This window comes from Trichosurus vulpecula, chromosome 2, assembly GCF_011100635.1.
Source record: "Trichosurus vulpecula isolate mTriVul1 chromosome 2, mTriVul1.pri, whole genome shotgun sequence".
Taxonomy (NCBI): Eukaryota; Metazoa; Chordata; class Mammalia; order Diprotodontia; family Phalangeridae; genus Trichosurus; species Trichosurus vulpecula.
This window is the reverse complement of record NC_050574.1, coordinates 301,750,983-301,774,587: the sequence shown is the minus strand read 5'-3', so window position 1 is coordinate 301,774,587 and position 23,605 is coordinate 301,750,983. Positions and strand designations below refer to the sequence as shown.

Below are 23,605 nucleotides of genomic sequence, written 5' to 3'. Positions count from 1 at the left end.
AGCATGCTGTATGTGCATTATTTATTCTGTTATAACATTTTTATACTGGTGTAGTGGACCAGAGAGTTTGATTTGAAGTCAGCAAGGCCTATGTTTGATTTTGGCTTCAGATACTTAATAGCTCAGGATTCTGAGCAAGTTGATTAACATCTCTTATTCCCAGTTTCACCTATAAAATGGGGATAAGAATAGCACCTACTTGACAGTTTTGGGGTGTGTGTGTATGCATGGGGGGGTGTCAAACAAGATCAAATAATCAACTGATAAAATTTATTAAGCCCCTATTATGTTCTAGCTAGGTAAAGTATTCAGTACTGGAGATAAAGTTCCAAAAAAATGAAACAATTTCTACTCTTAAGGAGCTTACATTCTAACGGGAAGACAACACCCATCTATCCATCTATCTATCCACTCACCCACACACATACACACGTATAAGCATACAAAGAATAAATACAAATTAGGAAGGCATTAGAAGTTTGGGGAGGGATCAAAAAAGGCTTTGTACAGAAGATTATTCTTGAAGGAAGAGATGGCTTCTAGGAAGTAGTGTTAAAGAGGAAATGTATTCCAAGGATAGGAGATGGGTCAGCACAAAGACAAGGAGATAGAAGATGGAGTGCTTGGGGGCCAAAGCCACTATGGTTGGACGACAGAGTGTGAGGAGAGTAATGTACAATGAGATTAGAAAGGTAAGGTGGAACCAGGTAGTGAAGGGCTTTAATAGCCAAACAGAGTAGTTTATATTTGATCTCAGCAAGTGCAGTTCATTGGGTAGAGGACTAATATGGTCAGATGTGTGCTTGAGGAAAATCACTTTGGTTGATTTATGGAGGATGACCTAGAATGGTGAGAGACTTGAAACAGGGAAACCAATTAGAAGGCTGCTGAAACAAACAGGAGATGGGTGATGAGTGCATGAACTAGGGTGGTGGTTATCTAAATAAAGAGAAGGGGTCAAAGAAAGAACTTAAAATTTGGTAACTGACTGGATATGTGGGGTGAGGGAGAATAAGGAATTGAGGACAGTAACTAAGTTATAAAACTGAGACACTAGAAGGGTGGTACTTTCAAAAAATAGGGAAGCTTGGTAAAAGAGATAGATTTTGGATAGAAAGAGTCTGGTTTAGGACATGGTGGGCTAGAGGTAATTCTGGAACATCTAGTTGAAAATGTCTAATGGCAAGTTGGTGATACTGGACTAGAATTCAATGGAGAGAATAAGGCTGTATAGAAAGACATGTCATCTGCATAGAGATAATTACTAAAAAGCATGGGAGCTGGTGACATCAGTGAGAAAGAGTGTGGAGAGTGAAGAGAAGAAAGCACCACAGAGAATATGGACAGACATAATGTATATAAAACACTTTGCAAACTTTAAAACATTATATAAACATCAGCTATTATTAAAGAGAGGAATAGAATAGATTTTGCATTCTGATAAATTTTAAGCATAAAACTCTAGATATGAGAATACTTATGTAATCAGTCAGAAAATAAAAAAAATAATTTTACCACAGAATTTGAGCAGCAAAAATAGCTTACCTTCCAGTAAGAATGTCTTGTTTAATTTGCAAAAAATACTGGTATCTTTAAAAAGAAAAAGAAAAAATGATGAACTAAGGAGATATAATTAATCAAAAAAGCCACTTTTTATTTCAAAGTACATTTACTCTAACAAACAAAATAAAAATTAATCATTCAGCTTTTTAATCTTATATATTGAGATTTGCATACCTAAATCAACAAAATACTAAAACCATATTGGGTACCTATGGGAAATTTATTCTGACAGACCACTAAGTTTAATGTAAAGAAAACAAAAGTTTCCTTTAAAAACTCCCTGGAGAGTAAAATTTTATACAGTGAAGCACAAACTCCTACCAACTTTCATTATAAAACTGAAAAAAAATTCCAAAAGTGTTACCAATAGCAGAAAATGGTAAGGATAACTGATGTGGCGGTTAATGGCTTCCTGGGTACAAGATTTAAAAAATACTGTACAAAGCAAGAGAGAAGTAAAGTGCCAGAAGTGGCAATACATTAGTCAGAAGGTTATAGATGTGTGGCATCATTCCTTTTGCAGAAAGAAAGACTTAGAGGTTGGTTGAGTAGGAGAGTCACATGATCAGATTGGCAAAATTACTTTGGTAGCAGTGTGTAGGGTTACCTAGGGTGGGAAGTGACTTTGAGGCAGGGAAACTCATTAGGAAGCTGTTGCCACAACTTTGGAGAGATGTGATGAACAGAATGAAAGGGGAAGAAGCTGTGTGAATGGAGAAAAGGGATTAGTAGTGAGAGATCTGACAGTTCTACTCTGAAAAACTGGTCCTCTGTGACATCATTCTAATTTCCAAAATAGATAATTGTGATGTCAGAGTGTTTAAGATCATCAGGGAGTAATAAATAGAAAACAACAGGAAAATAAAGAGAAAATTGTCTAATACCTTTAATTTTATTTAATTCTTCAAACTAAGGTTTAGTGTACAAAGATGCAAATATTATCCATTTCCTCATTCTAATTAGGGCAACTTTATTGTGTTTTTATCAGGCCAAACGTTTTCCCAGAACCAAACAAAGATGTTCTTAGTAAGAGTCAATTGTTGGGTTAAGAGTTGAATGTTCATCTACACCCCTAATAAATGCTAGTAAAATGTTCTATTTACATGTGAGCTGGAGACAAAGTGGCACTATGGTAAGGGTTCTTATGGTTAGAAGACACAAGTTCAAGTGCAGTCAATGATGTAACCTAGATGTGTGAATGTATTGTTGTTAAGTCGTTTTTCAGATTATGTCCAACTCTCTGTGTCCCCATTTGGGGTTTTCTTGGCAAAGATATTGGAGTGGCTTGCCATTTTCTTCTCCAGTTCATTTTATAGATGAGGAACTGAAGCAAAAAGGGTTAATTAACTTGCCCAGTCACATAGCTAGTAAGTGTATGAGGTTGTATTTGAACTCATGAAGATGAGTTCTAAGCCCAGGGTTTTATCCACTGTGCCACTTAGTTGTATGACTATAAGCAAGTCATTTAACATATTCATGTCCCTAGGCAACACTAAGACTCTAATTTAACAAACTAACTGAGGATCTGCACAAGGTAAAGGGAATTTTCACATTCAAAGTTTCTCACACTGATGAAATCACACATTTAGACTCAAAAACCTGAAATGTACTTATTCGTACATGGTCAATAATATACATGGAATCAAGAAAACAGGATATTTTGAAAAAGACCTGCTAAAAGTCAGACTAATAATAAAACAAATATGAAAACATCTCAGATTTAAGAATACTACAAATTTCTAAAACACAAAGCAATCTCATGTATCAGTTTTTGACCATATCTAGTCAATTAGGATTTAATGAGCACCTACTGTGTACAGAGCCCTGTTCTAGATACTATAAAAGGACAAGAAACTATATGATACCTAGAATTATTATTTCCATAAAAATCCTAATTTTAATGGTATCAATGGTATCAATATTTTGTTTTTAGATAGGAGGCTGTCATGTATTTTCCCTTCAGAGGTATCTCTCTTCCCTGCTGGAAGTCCTATTACAGCCACTAGCCTCAGTCATAGGGGATGTAATGATAGTGGTATACTTCTCAATCTGTAGAATCTGAAAGTAAAGATAAACTAAGTAATCACAGAAGCCTAGCAGTAGCTTTTGTCACACACGAAAATCACTGGAGAAACAACAATGGAAATCTGAACTAAATGAAAAACTGCCTGAAAATTGAAGTAGCGGGACCTGAGGTAGCAGGCAATCAATCAAGTACTTAGCACAAGATTTCCATGATAAACTGTAGTTATTTTGGATGGAATTTCTCTCTCTTCCTGTTGGATTTCGTTAATATACAGAAATGCTGATAATATTTATGGGTTTATTTTACATCCTACTATTTTGAAAGAAGGTATTGTTATTTATTTCAATTATTTTTAGTTGAATCTGAAGGATCCTTTAACTAAACAATAAAATCATCTGCAAACACCGGTGATTTTGTTTCTTCCTTGTCTACATGTATTCCCTCAACTTATTTTCCTTATCTTACTGCCATTTCAAGGATTTCAGGGACTACATTTATTAACAGTGAGGACAACAGACAATACTTTGCTTTAGATCTTATATAAATTATTTGGTAGTTGTCTTACCAAGATATACTAAGGACTTATATGACCATAACTACAAGATACTCTTTACAAAAAAAAAGTCTTAAATAATTGAAGAAATATTAATTCTTTATGGTTTTGCCAAGATAATGAAATATTTTATTTTCATTTCTTTTCATTCTCACCTTAAACATTAAATAAAATGTGCATTTCTAAATACACTGTAGAAGAGAAAATTATACATGTAACTGTGAATCCCATAGGGTTTTGCTTTTTTTTACAGCACACAATAAATTCTACACTTAACTTTTAAAATCATCCTGCTTCTCTCTAATGCCTTTTGGTCTTTCTATTAAACCTTATTATTAGCTGTCTTCTCTCTCCCATCTATTCTCCCTCCAATTAAAAAATATTCTTTATAACACATACACATAGTAAAAGTAAAACAAATTACTGCATTGGCCACATCCTAAAATTGTATGCCTCATTCTGCATTTGGAGTTCATTGCCTGTATCAGGAGATAGGTAGCATATTTCATCATCAGTACACTAGAACTATGGCGGGTCAAGCAGAACCAGAAGAATTTATACAGTAACAGTAACAATGTGAAGAGAAACAGCTTTAAAAAAACTTCTAATTCTCATTTTGCTCTGCACTGGTTCTCTGAAACCATTTTTCTTTAATAGTTTCTTCTCATGCAATGACATTTCATATTATACTACGTATTATGTTTTGTTCAACCATTCCCCAATTTATGAGTTCCTTCCTAGTTACTAGTTGTTGTTTTTTTACCACTACAAAAAAAGCTACTTTAAGTATTTTAGTTCATGAGTCCTTTTTGTCCTTCCTTTGAGTTCTTTCATGGCATAGGCCCATCAACTTTGCAGGAATGGTTCCAAATGGCTTTCTAGAATGGGCATACCAATTTATAGCTCCACTACCCCTGAGGTACCTCATGTCCTACAACCTCTCCAAGATTTTCATTTTCTTTTATTTGTTGTCTTTGCCAAAGAGGTACTTTAATTTGCATTTCTTTATTAATGATTTGGCATATTTTTTCATGTAGTTGTTGATAGGTTGAATTTCTTTCTTTGATGACTGCCTATATATATCCTCTGATCATTTGCTTATGTACTGAGAAACTGAGTCAATGTAACTGAAATAACAATAATGCTTGAATTAATTTATTGATTTAGTGTCATAGCAATCAACCTACTAAAGAGTTACTTTGTAAAACTAGATAAAAAAATAACAATTCATCTGTAGCAACAAAAGATCAAGAATAGCAAAGGGAATAATGAAAAGAAAAATCTTGAGGTATACTGCTAAGTAATTTTCAACAAAACTTTCATATTTGAAATATTCATCAAAACTATTCAAAAAGTTGATGGATGGAATAAATTAGGTAAACAAGGCATAGAAAGAATAAAACATATTAGCATATTATCTTTGATAAATCCAAGGGCACCCACTACTGGAGCAAGGACTTCCTATTTGACAGAAAGCACTTGGAAGATTGAAAACCACTCAGACTAACGCTGAACAATGTACACCACAAAAAACTCCAGTTGGATACACGATCTAAATAAAAAGGGTCAAACCATAAACAAATTAGAAAAGAGAAAATATCTTCAACAATTATATATATGGCAATTCTTACCTAAAACAAGGGACTGAGGTGATTATAAAAGATAAAATGGATAGTTTTGATTACATAAAAGAGAAAAGCCAGTGTATATGCAAAATAAGTAACATTAAAAAGAGAGGGAAAACAATTATTTGGAAAAAAATATTCTTAGCAAATTTCTTAGGTAAGGTTTAAACAGTAAAGAAGATATATATAAGAAAAGGAGCCATTCCCCACTATATATAAGCAGGTAAAAGATGAAAATGCAATTTTAGAAGGAAGAAATGCAACCACATGAAAAAGTATTCTAAATCATTAAGAGAAATTCAAATGAAAACAATTTTGGGTTCTACTTCACATGACAAAAGGAGAAAATAGTAATTGTTGGAGGGGTTGTGAGAGGAAAACGACACTAAAATATAGCTGATATAGTTGTGAACCATTTTGTACAATATTTGAAACTATAACCCAGCAGTCATCAAACTATATTATCTTCTGACCTAGTGATAACACTATTAGGCATTCCCCACAGAGGCCAAGTATAGAGGGAAAGGACTCAGATATACAATAATATTTATAACAGCCTGTTGTTGTAGCAAGAAAACTGCACTAAAATGGGTGCCTACCATCTGGGGAGGAGATCAAGAAACTGGTATTTGAGTGTACTGCAGGGATAGGCAAACTATGGCCTACGTGTTTTAACTGTCAGCTAAGAAGTTTTTACATTTTTGAATGCAATTAGACTTTATTAACAAACATACAAACTATTCATAGCAACCAAGTTGTAAAAAAAAAAAGTGTCAAGCCCTATTAATTGAATGTTACTAAGATATAAGAAATTCTGAGTAGGACAGAGAAACAAAGGAAGATCTTCATAAAATGATACAGAATTACAACTATGACAATAAAAATACTTAGGAAAATAGCTTTGAAAGATATCAGAATTCTGGCCTAAGCAATAAACAATAAACCAAAAGACTAATAAACTAAAAGACAGGGATGATTAATCGCTTGGCAGACAGCTAGCTGATAGACTACAGATACAGAATGAAATATGTATTCTCAGACATGGCCACATGGCCAACGTATTGATTTATTTTGCCATACATCTTTGTTACAAGGGAGGAGTTGTGTGTGGGGCTTGGTTGGAACATCAATAAAATATTTGTTGATAGAACGATATGTGGAATTTTGTTATTAGTGTGTTAAATTTCACACAGCAACTTAAACTGGATAAAACCAAAATCCAGTTTCTTATGCAGTATTTTTTTTCTATTTCCTTTTTTGCATGTTGAAATGTTTGTATTTATTGATGATTATGTTCAAAACAAAGGTAAAATTTTTAAAGATTCCATAATATAATGTTGAGGTTTTTGTCGGTAAATTTTAATAAAAAATATTTCTACTAAAAAGCATAAATTAGAACCTCAATTCTACTTTTAAATTTGATAGGGCTCACTTTGTAGTCTTTTTGACTTAATTTCTACATCGACAAAGAATATCTTAATGACCTCATAATTCTTGAGCTATTAAGATACATCCATGTATCTCTGATAAAGTATATTGGAACACTGTAAAGGAAACACAGTAAAACCCATTAATTCAAACATAATTAAAAATCTGTGATGATATGGGTTGGGCGTAGGATATCGGTATTCACTATTAGAGAAAACTAGGCTTACTTTTTTTGTTCAACAAAATTATAGCAGAGAAAATTGAGTAAAATTATTAGAAAGGGGAAGGAAGAAGGGAGAAAATTTGGAACTCAAAATTTTAAAAAATGAATACTAAAAATTTTTTGATATGTAATTGGGAAATGATGAAATAAATAAAAATATATATTGAAAAACCAAACTAACATGCTCATTTGAAGTCATTCTTATTTCTTAATCACAGAATTTCAGGTTTAGAAGCAACCTCAAAAGCCACCTCATCCAACCTAATCAAATAAAGAACAGCTTTTACAGCAGAGGTTATCAAGCTGTCTGGTTACAGAACTCCTCTATACTGTTGAAAATTACTGAGGACTCCCCAAAAGAGTTTTTACTTATATATGGATGGGTAATATTTGTCTATATTTACAGTATTAGAAATTAAAATGTCTTAGTATTGTTATGAAAATAGTTTTGACATTGGGGCTTCCTGAATGGGTCTTGGGGACACTTAGGGATCTCTAGACCACACGAGAATTGCTATTCTACAACATTTCCATTAAGTGGCAATACAAGCAGGCTACCCTTTGAGAGGCTTAAAGTGAGGGGTAACCCAGTATCTCCCAAGGAGCCCATTTCACTTTAGTAAAGTGTTAATAGCTAGGAAACACTTTTCTTATATTGAACTGAAAATGTGTCTCTGAAAATTTTATCTACTGTTCCTAGTTCTGCCTTCTCAGAACAAGTTGAATGTATCTAATGCTCCTTCCATATGACATTCAATCATATGAGTAACTGTGAAGATTCTGTTATATTCCTTGCTGAAATTTAAGTTCTAGATAGCAGTTCACCTCATTACTTAGCGCCCTATTTTGAAGGATAAATTGATAATTAAAAAAAGTTAAAAATTTATCAGCTAAAAAAAATTTAAAAAAAATTTATCAGCTGTTCTGCTTTTTGTAAACAACAATCTCCACTTATACCCATGTACCTCAAGTCTTCTGTCCATTTTTAACAGAATAGGTTTTTCTCACTGATAACCAAAGAAGTTAAGAAGCATTCCTTAGGCTTTTAAAATTTTATCTTCTAGCAGTATAACCAACCTTAATTTTGGATATGGGAGATTTACTTAGAAATGGAAAGAAAACAAATATGATCTTTACATAGATCAAAGCGATATTCCTTTGCTGTTGTAACTTGTTGGAAGCAAGGTCCTAAGCTGTATAATACTGCTTATTTTTAAAACTGTCTGTCTCACTAAAGACTTCTATACAAGGATTTGTATCAGTCTATTTATATCAGTTTATCTCCTTTTTTACACAAAATGAGTTTGGTTTGTTCATTTGTCTTCCGTCACCATAGCTAACTAGTTTTTATAATGGGGGGGAAATTGGCACAGATGATCAATACACTGAAAAAGTACAAAACAATATGCAATGTGTAACACCTGTGGAATTCCCATCTCCAAGGAGGGTTAGGGGTGTCCTTTCTTATGTCTTTGTTCAAGTCCTGCTTAATCGTTCTAATTTTGTTATATTTACTTTTGATTTTTTTGGTGTATAGTTCTTTCTATTTATATTGCTATAGTTACTATGTAAATTGTTTTCCTGGTGCTAGTTACTTCACTTTGCATTGATTCATATAGATCTTTCCATGCTTCTGTGTATCCATTACAAACATAATTTCTTAAACTACAATAATATTCCATTACATTGATGCACCACAATTTTATAAGTCATTCCCCATGGGCATCTACTTTGTTTACACTTTGTTGTTTAGTTGTTTTAGTCATGTCTAACTCTTCATGACCCAATTTGGGGTTTTCTTGGAAAAGCTACTGGAGTGGTTTGCCATTTCCTCCTCCAGCTTATTTTAGAAATGAGAAAATTGAGGCAAACAGGGTTGAGTGTATTTTTCTTCTATTAGTGATTTAGAGCATTCTTTCACAAAGTTGCAAATTCTTCTTTTGAGGGCTGTTTATTATATCCTCAGACTACTAATCTATTGGGGAATGGTTATTAATCATATGTATACATATACATATACATATACATATATATATATATATTTATTGTTTAGATAGCTTGGATACCAAACTCTTATTGGAGAAATTTGATAACAAAGATTTTTTCCCCATTTGATTACTTCCTTTCTTATTCTAGGTGGATTAATTTTGTCTGTGCAGAAGCTTTTCAGTTTTAAGTAATCGAAGTTATCTATTTTATATTTGGTGACTGCCTCTGTCTCTTGTATGGTTAAGAATGTATTACCTACCCACAGCTGTATGATGTTTCTCTTCTAATTTTTCTATAATATAATCTTTGATATTGTCACAGGTGAAATTCAACAAAGGTAGACTGAGGCAATTCTCTCCTATCAATATAACAATTTATTAACAGGGCATGAACCTATTAATAAAGGCTTGTCTCAATTTATGCCAAAGACCCCAAGATAACTCATTTTTATAAAGTTAGAACAAAGAACAAAATACGATAGGTGACCTCATGGGGTTGAGAACAACATGACTGGTTACATAGCTGAGGTGTGGGGGAACAATATGACTGACTGGAAGTTGGGAATGAGGTCTAGGAACAACCCCTCTCCTTTTCTCCTGTGCCTAAGAAGTGTTCATTGTTTGAGTCCCCCTGCAAGGTTAAAAGGTAGTAGGCCAGACTTCTTTGGATAGTTAACCACACATCCTTGAAAGATAGCTTGGTGGTGAAAAGATACTAGACCAGACTCCCTTGGGTCCACCTGCATTCCCCAAAGACAGCAGATTTCCTTGAGGAAAGAACAGAACAGTGAATAATAAGAGAACTAAATTTCTAAACTTAACTCATTATAGGCAAGCTGAATTTCTGCATTAAGTTCAGAGATACAGAAGAACAAAAGGATTTAGACAGTTATAAGACAAAATAAGCTAACTGTAAACAGGATCAACAAAAAATGACACAGAATCAAATAAAAATGATACAGAATAAATTTAATCTTCTCAATATTAAGGTCAAACATCCATTTTGAATGTCTTATGGACTGTGGTGCAAGGAGTTTGTATAAATCTGATTACTGCCAGACTACCTTCCAGTTTTCTCAATGGTTTTTTTCTAAATGAGCAAGGAGTTTTTTTCTTAATTATGTTTTCCACTTTATCAAACACTGGGTTGTTGAGTTCCATAGTTTCTGAATCTCCCTTATCTCAACTGTTCCACTGACCTATCTCTCTAATCTTTAAATAATACCAAATGGATTTGATGACTGATGCTTTATCATATTGTTTGAAGACTGGAAATGTTCTTCCCCCTTTGTCCCTAATTCTTTTCATCATTTCTCTTGATATTGTGGATCTTTTTTTTCTCTTCCAAATGAATTGCTAATTTTTTAAAATCAAGTATTGGTATAGCATTAAAAGCCTAAATCAATTTTGGTGATATGGTCATTTTTATTACATTGCCACAGGCTAGCCATGAGCATTCAACATTTCTCCAGATATTTAAGTAATTCTTTATTTCCTTAGGAGCACTTTGTAATTGAATCTATACAAGTCTTGTGTCCTTTTGTAGGTTGTTCCCCAAGTATTTTGTGCATTTTGTAGTTATTTCAAATGGGATTTCTACTTCTATAACTGCTTCTTGTGCTTTGTTATTATTATAATATAGAAATGCCACTGATTGTTGAGGATTTATTTTGTATTCTGCAACTATGCTGAAACTGTCTCAGTATCTTTGCTGATTCTCTAGGATTTTCCTAGCAAACCAGCATATCATTAGTAAATATGGAAAATTTTATCTCCTCTTTACCTATCTTTATGCCTATAATTTCTTTCTCTTGTCTTTTTGTTGTTGCTAGTATTTCCAGATCTATATCAAATAACAGTGGGGAAAATGAACATCCTTGCTTTACTCCCATATTTGCTGGGAGATATTTTAGTATGTTTTCATTGCATATAATGCTTGCTTTTGGTTTCAGACGATTTTTGATATTAAAAAAGTCTCTCTCTGTTTGTACTTTGTAGGGCTTTTAGCATAAAAGTGTTGCACTTTATCAAAGGCTTTTTCTGCATCTATTGTGATGAACATGTGGGTGTTTTGGTTTTTAACGATTATGCTGATTGTTCTACCAATGTAGAACCATTCCTGCATTTCTGATTTACATTCTACTTGGTCACAACAAATTAATTCTTGGATAAATTGCTATAGTGGGTTTGAAAGGATTGTTTTAAAATTTCTGAGTCAAAGTTCGTTAATGACATTGCACTATTGTTTTCTTTCTGTGTTTTATCTTTCTGTAGTTTAAGTATTAAGACCAGGGTGGGGAACCTGTGGCGCCAAGGCCACATGTAGCCCTCTAGGTCCTCAAGTGCAGTCCTTTACCTCAATCCAAACTCCATAGAAGAAATCCCTTAATAAAAGGATTTATTCTGTAAAACCCAGACTCAGTCAAAAGGCTATACCCAAGGACCTAAAAGGCCACAGGTGGCCTCAAGGCTGCAGGTTTCCCACCCCTGATTAATAAAAAGATTCTGGTAGGGTGCCTTTTTTTTTTGAAAATAATTTGTGAAGTATCAGTGCTAAATGTTCTTTAAAATCTTGACAGAATTCTATGAATACATAAGGAGTTTTTTCCTTTCGTAGGTCCTTTACTGGTTTCCTTTTCTGAAGCTGAGCTCTCCCTTTTGCTGGCCTTCTGGTGGTTTGAGTATTTATAATTTTGAAGATATTCCTCTATTTCTTTTGTTTTCTAAGTTTTGTTAGCATATATGTATGCATAATATGTTCTATAGTTCCAAAGAACCAGCTTTTAGTTTTGTTGAACACTTCTATGGATTTTTATTTTGCTTCCAAATTTTCTATTCCCTCTGTAACTTTTAATATTTCCTCTTCTGTGCTTATTTTAGGTTTGCTCATTTGTTGGCTTTCTAATTTTTTAAAAAAGTGACTATTCAGTTCATTTGTCTCTATTTGGTTAATGTAAGGATATAATATTTCCCCAGAGGATTGTTTTAGCCACATCCTAAAAATTTTGGAACGTTTCATTATTATTTTCTTTTATAAAAATACTGTTTCTAAGATTTGTTCTTTGACCTGCTTATTATTTAGACTTTCATTATTAAGTCTCCATTTAGGTGTGTACCTTTTGTTTGTGGCTGCTTCACCAATTGTTTTTTATCATCTTATGATCTTTGGAGGAGATATTAAATTATTTCTGCCTTTTTACATTTGTTTGCAATATCGTTGTGCCCTAGTACATAGACATTTTTTATAAAAGTTCCATGTGGTACTGAGAAATATTTATGTTCTTTCAATGTCCCATTTTGAAGATACCGTAAGACTTTTAACGCTAGTTTCTGCAGCAATTTGTTCAGTTCCATTTTCCCACCTTTTGTTTTTCTTTCTGTTAGACTTATCCAAAACTGAGAGAGGACTACTGAAGTCGCCTGTCACTACTGTGTCTTCTTGTAGCTCAGGTATTTCTTCTATAAATCTGGCTGCTAAGGAACTTGGGAGTATATAGGTTTACTAATTTTGACGTTGATTTTTTTTTTTGTCTATGACTCCTTTCAGCATGATATAGCTCCCGTTTATCCCTTTTTCTTCTGAATATTTGTTTTTCCTTTTTCAGACAGCATGTTTGCCACTTCTCCTTTTTTTGGAGTTCACTTAATGCATAGTAAATATCTTCCTTCTCCATGGTTTTATTTTGTCTACGTATTTGTTTTTGTAGTATGCTCCCCATAAGCCACAGACTTTTTTATTTTATTATTTAATCTGCTATCCTTTTTCACTGTGTTGGATTGGTTAATCCATTTACATTTAAAATTGTAGGTTAAAAAAACTTCAGATATTAATCTGTCCAAGTGCTTCATTTTATTTATATATATATTGATTATATATAGAGAGGATATGGGTCTGAATCCTAGCTCTGTCACTGAACTACCACAGAGTGGAAGGATTCAAACCCAGATCCTCTAAATTCAAATCCATTTTTCTTCGCAGGGTACCATGCTGCTACCCATCATGGAAAAGAAAAAAAGGTAGCCAGTAATGCACATGCAAAGTAACTGGAAAGAGGAAATATTTATGACCTCAGCTGTCTCTAAATCAGTGTACAGACAGATGGGTAACAAACTTGCAATTTTAATTTAAGGAGGTATATATAATCCCACAGGTATCGCTAAACCTTGGTGAAGTGAGACACATGAATGAAGAGCAGTGGAAAATTATAGCAGAATGAGAAGTGACAGTACCACTGCATTCTTCTTCATTATAACATACCCTGAATCTTCAGTACAGCTCTGGCTACATATTAAAATACAGATAGATAGATAGATAGATTTTATTTTAACACAACAGACAATTCCCAACACAAACACTTCTCTAATACTGTTAACAGAGATGGAACATGTCTTTTAACTTCCACAGTATCTTAACTAACATTGATCAGGGTACATTTTAAGAGACATTTTAAGATGGAATGCATCCAGAAGAGAGTATCCAATATGGTAAATCCTAAGAGGAACAGCCGAAGGAACTAGGAACATGACGAGTATATTCAAACATCTCTAGAGCTGTCATATAGAATAAAGAGTAAATATTCTTTGTGGCTCCAGAGTATAAAACTAGATACAATGGATGAAGTTAAAAGGTAAGAACTTTCTACAGAAAGGCAGCCTAGTACTGTACTGGATTCAAAGCTAATCTTGGAATCAAGAACACTTGGGTCCAAATTTTGATGTCTACATATACTAGCATGGGAATGACAAGTCACTTATCCTTTTCGCCCCACTCCCCCCAACTCCCGGCAAGTCTAAGAATATGTTAGGACAGCTGCCAATCTGCACTACTAAAAGAAGATTCCTTACCTCTAACTCCCCATACTCCCCAAAAAACCAGTCATTTTTAACAAATAAAGTTGATAGTATACAGAAAAATTTCTTCATTCCCTATCATGGTATGCTGATCAAACAAAGACTATATGACCTCAGGGTTCTTGCAAAAGCTGAAGTTTTAAACTAGATCACTTCCCAAGATCTAACTCTTTAAGATTCTATATTTTCATGACAAAGCAACAAAAGCAAAAAATTGAATGAGAATTATTGAATTTAAGTATATACCCCCAAAAAGTGTTTCTCTGACAAATTAAAAGTTATTCATGAGGAAATTTAGATTACCTGAACTAATGTGAGAAAAATAAAAAATTAAATTTTCTTAAAAAGTAATTAAGAATAAAATTTAAGATTTCATGGTCATGTTATGAGTTTTAACTCACTATCAAAACAAACACTGGGTTGCATTTTTCCCTGTGGTGTATTTTAAACTGTTAACAGGGCTATTATATACATTTATGTTCATTTATAAAAGTCTCCAAATAAAATAAATTTAAAGAAATTTTAATAAAACATGACTTAAAACTAAAAATATAATTTAAAAAAATTATCTTCTAATAAAAACAGAAATACTTATATAGTTTTTCTCACTTCAGACCACCAAGGGGGAAAAAAAAACAACCCTACTTTACCTGATAGCTAACAAAGAAAGAGGTGCAATGGTATATTGAATAGGAAGCCAGTCTCAGAATCAAGAAACCTGTCTTCAAGTCCTGCCTCTCACACAGTGGCAGGGCAATTTGCTCAATCTTTAAGTGCCCCAGGAACTTACGAATGCAGAATAGGTGCCAATTTGCATTGACAAAAAGAGTTTCCTTACACAGAGTACTCTGTATCAGTGATATCACAGTTCCTAATCCTTCCGTCACCCCTCCAAAAGACTACAGAAAACAGTGAAGACTAAATGTGTTAATTTCTTCTTCGGCTTATTTTCTCCTGTTATAGAAGTTTAAATGGCTCAATAGACATACTTTAAAACTTAGAATATCTGTGATTTCATGACTATGAGAACTATCCTTACTGATTCAGTTTTCAGTTCCTCTATAACAGAATTATTATGGCCAAAATGTTCATCAGGTTGCTAAATGTCAGTCTGGTGATGAGTCTCTTCATATTTAACTAGGATGGTCCTAAGATGAAATACATACAGTTTATCCCTGTGAAAACTTGGCAGGATCTACCACAGTTTGGACTCTTCAAGAATCAAAAGTCATCTCTACATCATGATGAGTATATAGAAAGATTTATACATAATTATTAAATGACGCACACATGTACTGGATAGAGATTCATTCCACATTTAAGAATTGATCCACATTTGAAGATATGTGAAAAGTAAGACTTAACAACAGGAATAAATATGTAGTTAGAGATTGGGTAGGTCAGTATGATAGACTACAGATAGTTTGTGCTGGGATTCCTACAGAGCACTCATTCAGTCACAACGTAATAATGGCATTCTTTTCCTCTGTAGTTCTCACTCTAAACATTATAGAGAATATTCTTCTAGTAGAATCAAAAGGAACAATTCATGTCATATGAAACACATAAATTCAAAACTGAATAACTTGTGACCTTAACTAGGAAGGATCTACCTTAAGCCTGTATCCTGTCAGAATGAAGAAGCTAAATACATCTGCATAAAAACATTCATAGCTGTTATCAAATAAACCTGACTAGAAACAAAGGTTACTACTGGGCCTAGATATACGAAAGCCCTTTGAAGTAAAATTAATTATTTTCCAAATGCCAATATTTTTTTTCTTACTGCTAGAGGAGGGGTTAGGAAGCTGCAGCCTTGTGGCCACATGTGGCCCTCTAGGTCCTTAAGTGCAGTCCTTTGACAGAATCTTAAACTTCTGGACTTAGTCAAAGGGCCACAATGGAGGACCTGGGGGCCATGTGTGGCCTCAAGGCTACAGGTTCCTCCCCCTTGTACTAGAGTTTAAGAAAGTACAATGTGAAGAACCAAAAATTTCCATAGCTCTCAAATAACTTATATATAGCATTTTATGTTCTCCACAGTGAAGGTAAAATGGATAGAGAATACATTTTATCATTATACACTGCTATAAGAAAACATCATGCTATTAAAAAAATGCCAAATTCTCTTTGATTATAAGCAGCTCACATTTCCAAGAGGAGCAAAATTGTCAAATTATTTCAATTAGTTACAGAGAATGACAGTCTTTTTCATTTATGCTTCACTGATTTTCATGTCTGATGTCAGTTTTCAGATAACACAGCTTAGAATATAAGCTCCTTTAACCTACCTTGTATATTCTTCTTGTAGCTTGTTGGGATCACTTACAAAAAATTTGACTCTCAAATTCAAACTGTAAGGAGATCCTCCTAAAATTAATAGAAGTATATCTAATTAATTACGTTATCTTAATTCTTTAACTTTACAAATCATACTTGGAAAATTTCAAGTAGGTATGTGTGCTCACTTTTTAACTGCTTCCTTATTGGTTTGTTTGGATCCAGCCACTTCTGAAAAATAAATAAATAAATGACTTTAAGACTATGATTTCTTTTCTCTGTCTCTCTCTGAAACCCATCAAAACTTCTAAGGACTCTGAAAGTAATGTATCAAATCTGGTAAATTTGTCCCATGTCGAAATTTACAATGAAACTTGCTAAAATAGAAATTACTAAGTTTAAAACAGCACTGCTCAGTGATAAGGAATGAAGAAAATTATATTTTATGTGGTTCTATTAGTTATATCCTCCTATGTGGGTTCTGAATCTTAGTTTCTCAGATGATAAACCATAAGGCTTACCACGTGTTAAGGGTAGGGTTTATTAAAGTAGAGATGCTCCACCTTATTAATCATATTTTATCATGAGCAATCTGAAATGGTTTTGGCTTAAGTAATTTCTACTACCTTAAAAAATTCTTATGAAATAGCTACGATTTACATTCTTTTATTCAGATCAAAGCAGCAAACTACTTTTGAGGGTTTTGTAGATTCTTCTGAATCAATGTATTTATATAAAAAGTAATTTCACCAATTTACTCCTTTTAAACACATGGCAATTTTAGATAAAACAGTAGTTAGAATCTGGAAGTGGTAACTGATTAATGAGGCTACAAGTTACATTGTTTTAGAACAACAAAAATTTAAAATTCTATTTCTGGGTACTCACAACTGGAATCAGAAGGGAATATAGTCCAATTAGCAGCACAATTCAGTTAAAAAAAAAAGCAGCCAAAATACGTAACAAATATGGAAACACACTGAAAAAAATTAAAAGTGCTACACAAATATAAGGACAAGTATTATTATTTTAGAACCCTAGTTTTACACCCTAAGCTCCATTCAGGCCTGTAAGTTCCTCAGGGTAAAGTTCATTACTTTTAAGTAAAATCAAGTCTAGAAACATTACTAAGCGCTTAGCATATGCCAGGCACTGTATAAAGCCCTAAGGATACAAAGAATGGCAAAAAACAGAAAACAAGGAAAAAAAAACAGTCTTTGCTCTCAAAGAGCTCACAATCTAATGGAGAAACATGCAAACAACTAGGTACCAACAAACTAAATACAACCTAAGTTGGAGAGAATCTCAGAGGGAAAGCACTAAGATTATGGAGGATTGGGAAAGACTTGTTATAGAAGATGGAACTTTAGCTAAGATTTAAAGGAAGCCAGGAAGTGGAGATGAAGAAGAATTCCGGGCATGGGGCAGTGAAAATGCCCAGAGTAAGGATATGGAATGTCATGTGAAAGGAACAGCAAGGAGGTCAGTGTCACTGTATCAGATTATGTGAGGAAGTGTAAGGTATAAGAACTAGAAAGGTAGGAAGAGGCCAGGTTATAATGAACTTTAGAAATCAAATAAAGGATTTTATAACTGATTCCAGAAGCAAAAGGAAGACACTGGAGTTGATTAAATAGGAGAGTAACATGATCAGAATTGACCTTTGGGAATATCATTACTGAGTAGAGGATGGACTAGAATAGGAAGAAGTTAGGCAACTGCGACAGTCCAAGCATGAGGAGATGAGGGTCTATAACAGGGTGGTAGCAATATCAAAAGAAAGGAACATATTAATGTTGTTAAGGTAACACTGACAGGACTTGGCAAATAATTGCATATGAGTGGGTTGAGAGTGAGGAGTGGAGGATAACACCTAGGTTGCAAATCTAGGTGACTGGGAGGATGGTCATTCCCTTAACAATAACAGAAAAGTTTGGAAGCAGGGAGGGTTTTGGAGAAAAGCTAATTAGTTCAGTTTTGGACATGATGAGCTTAAGATATCTTTGAGACACATAATTCTAGGTATCTAATAGGCAGGTGGAAGTATCAGACAGAAGAGTTCTCTCTTAGGAGAAAGGTTAGGGCTGGACAAAGAGATCTACGAATTATCTCCATAGTGATGATAACTGAATCCAAGGGAGCTGAGATGGTCACCAAATGAAATAGTAGAGGTGAAAGAAAGGGGCCCAGGACAGAACTACGGGGAATATCCATGGGCTTGACATGGATGAAAAGAAAGCAAGGAGTGGTCAGAACAGGTAGGAGAGCCAGGAGAAAAAAAAACCTAGAGAGAATAAAGAGAAGAGAGTGACTGAGAGTGTCAAAGGCTGCAGAGAGGTCAAGAAGGATGAAGAATGAGAAAAAGGCTGTTAAATTTGGCAATAAAGAGATCACTGGTAACTTGGAGAGAGGACAGAGTTGAAAGATGAGGTCTGAAGCCAGACTGCAGAGAGGAAAGGAAGTAGAGGATCCTCTAAGGAGGCCAGCCATAGGAGGGAGTAGAAACATAGGATGATAACTAACATGATGGATGAATCAAAATGAGGGTTTTCTGAGGATGAGGGAGACCTGGACATATTTATAGACAGGGAAGAAGCCATTAGACAAATTAAAGATTAGTAAGAAAGTAGGTATAATAAAAGAGTGTTTTGGTAAGAAGGGCTATCTTTTCCTGTGAGATAGCTTAAAAGGGGATATATCAATAGAAGGCATCTGAATGATTTGAAATAAAGAGTGAAGAAAAAGGAGCTCTTGGGGAATAGCCTCAGTTTTTTCTGTGAAATATGAGGCAAATCTCAACTGAGGTGGTAAGCAATGGTTGAGTTATGGGGGGAAAGAGGAGGGATGAAAAGGTTTAGAAAAGCCACTGTGATGAGTAGGATAGAAATTAATTAGAGAAGTGAAAAAGGACCATCTTGTCACAATGAGGGGTCCAGCTGAGAGCATGCAACATAAATTTGCAGTGCACCATGTCAGCAGTTTCATGGTCTTCTCTAGCTACGTTCAACATCAAGAGAATAGGAGAGAAAGCAGGGGATGGTGAGAGTAATCCAAGAATGACACCTGACAGAGCGAGATCTTTGATAGAGTAAGGGGCAAGGGACTCAAGATGGAGAAGGGAGGAGGAGTCAATGTGAAGGTGATAGTCTGGGAAAGAACTGGAGGTAGAGAAGAGGTCATGATCCTGCCCTTAAGTAAAAGGTTTGATCCTTAAACAAAAAGTAAAAAGATATTTTTTATGCAGTCATCAGGAAAAATATTTGAAAGGCTCTCTACCTATTATCTTAAAATGGCATATCTGCCAATACTTGGCCATTCCTTTTTTTATCATCTTATATCATAATTCTTATTACAATGAAAATAATTCATTATGAAAGCTGTTAAGAACACTGGTTAGAATGTAAGCTCACTGTGAGAATGGATTGTTTCATTCTTTGCATTTTTATCTCCTAATAACATGTTTGGCATATGTTAGATACCTGAAAACTTATTGACTATTTAAGAATTTAAAAAAGCATTGCTTTAACACCTACCATATTTAGCAAATTAGAAGCAGAGGTAGGATAAGAACTTAAGAACCCAAAAGAATATAAGCTCCTTGAGGGTATACCCTGTTTCTTTTCTTTTTCTTTTTGTATCTCCAGCATATAGTAGTATATGGTTATAACAGTCATTAACAAATGTTAGTTCAATCAATGAAGTCTCCTAATCCCTAATCTTATGCTCTTCTGCCATAATGCATTGCCTTACAATTAGTCATTTGTTATAATCCCTCTCACAACTCAACCCTTCTTACCAATGCAGATATATAGCAGTTATTCTTTTTAAGAGTCTTATAAGCTGTCTAGGACACAGAAAGAGTAACAAATCTGACTAGGATCAGATGGTTAGTATAAGAGGCAAGCCCTGAACCAAGGTTTCCATAATTTTGAGGCTGGAGCTCTGTCAGGTATACAATACTGCCTCTTAATATATATTATTCGTATTAAGAAAAAGGCAAAAAAATCCTGAAATACAAAAAATTTATTTTTGATAATCTCCTTTTCTCTTATTCACTGAAAGAGAAGGGGGGGAATAGTGGGAAAGTCACAGAATCGGAAGGTCAGAGTGCTCCTAGTTCTGCTGTGACAGTATCCCTGTGGGGGGCAGGTCATTTCTCTTTTCTGTGCTCTTGTCCTCATTTGTAAAATGAGGAAGCTTCAGAAAGGTCTCTGTCATTTGCTTTCCAAATCTATGAAAGACCAGCCAAGAAAATAAAAATAATTGACGTGAATCTTTGAAGTTCTGGGCACCGAAAGCTTCTGAGATCAAATAATTATACCACCTTTTGAAACCAGCCAGGAAGAAATTGCCTAACCTGCTTTTTCCTGCAAAGCAGTTGCTAGGAACGAGCCACTTCTACTTTCTAAATCTGTTGTCTATATGTTTTATACCTTTCCTGGAATGGTTTTTAAGTCTTTTCCAAGTTAGGGTTCAGATTCTGATTTTGATGCTGTTGGTAATGATCCATTTTTACCACCTGTTATGTACTAGGAATTCTAATAGCAATAGAAACAGGCCCTGGAAGGCTTCTGTGCCTGCAGTACATCTAGAATTTCTGATTGCTAAATGTCTGATAGATTTAAATGGTTCTGGCAACTGGTGACATTTTTTAATAAGAGCAGCAAAGCATTCTTAGTAATTTGGTCTTAGTAATTTTGTTTTCAACTTGTCAATCAATGGAATAGTCAACAAATATTTCCTTACTGCCTACCATCTATTCAGGACTGTGACACACATTGCAGGGAATGCAAAGAAATATTTTTTTAAAAAGTCTTGGACCTCAAAAAGCTTATAACCTAGTTAAGAAAAAAGGAAACACATGAAAAGATAAATAACAGCACAAGAAATAAATAACAGTACAGTACAAAAGCATAAAAGCTATCATTTACTAAGGTAGTTCATGATCAGGTATTCAATAAATAGCACATAAATTAAGTTCAGAAGGAGGAGAGATCATATTATGCTGGAGTAGTTAGGAAACCTTATAAAGGAAGTAGAATTAGATAGGAGTAGGGTCTTGAAGGATACACAATCTTCAAAGGCAAAAAAATTTAGTTAAATCACAGACAAATGAAAGGATAAATGGTTTTGGTAAAAGCGAGGTTTACATAAATTGTATATTTAGGTGTACTGGCTAAGCCAGGAAAGGTAGGGGGGAGAGTACTGTGGTGGACCTTGAGTGAAAGGCTAGGGGATGTGAATTGTATCTTCTAATGAATAAGGAGCCACAGAAGATCTGTGAACAAGTGAAACATAATCAATTTAGTATGAAAGAACATAAAAGTTTGCTAGAAGTTTACAGAACTGATTGGACTGGACAGGGAACAGTTAGGAAACAATTACCTCAATCTGAGTACAAGCCTGAACTTAAGTGATAGCAACAGAAACTCAAGGGGCCACAGAAAGGATAGATGTTGAGGCATACTGTAAAGTATACAGAACTGGGTAACTAAATGGATATGGAGAAGAGGAAAGAGTCAAATAGTGAAGTTTTCATGACTAGAGAATGAAACTATCAATAATAAATTCCTTTTATTTTGCAAATGTATCCATTAACAGAGGTCATGGTTTCAAAATCTGTAATCTATTAATTAGGCAGCTAGGTGGCACAATGGATAAGAATGCTGGGCCTGGGTCAGGAAGACCTGAGAACAAAACCAGCCTCAGATACTTACTATCTGTATGACTGTGGGCAACTTCCTTAACTTCTGTTTGCCTCAGTTTCCTCAACTGTAAAATAAGATAATAATAGCTCCTACCTCCCAAAGTTGTTGTGAGGATCAATTAGAGATAATAACTATGAAGTGCTTAGCACAGTGCCTAGAACACAGTATGTGCTATATAAATGCTAGCCATTAGTAATTATACCACCTCTATAGTAACAAGGAGCTTATTTTCACCCAGAAGTTCAAAACCTAAATTTCCTGTCTGATTACATAACATTTATCTATTTGTATCACTACTATCTAAATTGTTTCCTTTTCTTCACACAGATTTGTTAATCCTAATATATAAACAAAAGAACATATTGGTGCGAGGCAGGGGAAGTTGAAGGAAAAAAAGAAGCTGTGGGTTTGAGATCTCACTGGGAGCTGAGACTGGATTAACAAGCTTATTTTCCTCTAAAAGCAAGACTCCTGGGTCATTTTCATCTAAAACTGGATTACATAAAATAAGCATTCTGAAATCACATTGCCCTATAACATAATTTGATTAAATTCTACTCTTTTTCAATCCATCAATATTTTTTTGGGGGGGACGACACAGTTTTTTAAAAAATTAATTTATGAAGTAAAACAAGCATTTCCATAACATGGTATAATTTAAAAAATGATTGCACATGAAACCGCAAACCTATTAGGTACAATTCGCTAGTACTTTAAAATATGTTATCACATGACTCCCCCCCCTCTTTTTTCTTCCCTCCCCCCACCCCCAACCCTAGAGATGGATTAGACACCAATATGCATATATGTGTAAACTCATCTTATATATACTTCTATTTATTAGTTCTTTCTCCGGAATTTAAGTTAGCAGCTTCCTTTATAGGTCCTTTGTGGATAATTTGGGTATGTATAATAGTAAAAATGATTTAGTTGCTCTTAAAACAATACTGCCATTACTGTATACAACATTCTCCTGGTTCTGCTCATTTAGCTCTTCATTATTTCATGTAAGACTATCCACGATTTTCTGAAATCAATGAGCCCCATCATTACTTATAGCACAGTAGTATACTATCACAATCATATACCACAACTCATTTAGCCATTCCCCAATTGATGGGCATCCCTACAATTTCCAGTTCTTTGCTACCACAAAGACAGCTGCTACAAATATTTTTGAACATATAGGTTCTTTTCCTTTTTCCCTAATCATCTTTGGAAATAGACCTAGTAGTGGTGCTGCTGGGTCAAGAGAAATTGGCAATTTAGTAACTCTTTGGGCATAATGCCAGAATGCTCTCCAAAATGGCTAGATTAGTTCAGAGTTCCACAAACAGTGAGTGAATTAGTGTCCCAATTT

The 23,605-nt window shown here is 34.3% G+C and overlaps 1 protein-coding gene across 2 annotated transcripts in view; it reads right to left on the bottom strand.

Moving 5' to 3' along the window:
- The window catches only part of PTPN4 (protein tyrosine phosphatase non-receptor type 4), a 225,920-nt gene that overhangs the window by 96,064 nt on the left and 106,251 nt on the right, over positions 1-23,605 (bottom strand). Inside the window, exons 4-6 of one of the 2 annotated variants that reach the window (XM_036742995.1) lie at positions 16,726-16,768; positions 16,549-16,648; positions 1,546-1,590 (exon numbers count right to left, since the gene is read on the bottom strand). In XM_036742995.1, coding sequence (XP_036598890.1) covers positions 1,546-1,590; positions 16,549-16,648; positions 16,726-16,768 — 188 coding nt within the window. The remainder of the gene's footprint in view (positions 1-1,545; positions 1,591-16,548; positions 16,649-16,725; positions 16,769-23,605) is intronic. The other variant, XM_036742994.1, reaches the window with a different exon arrangement.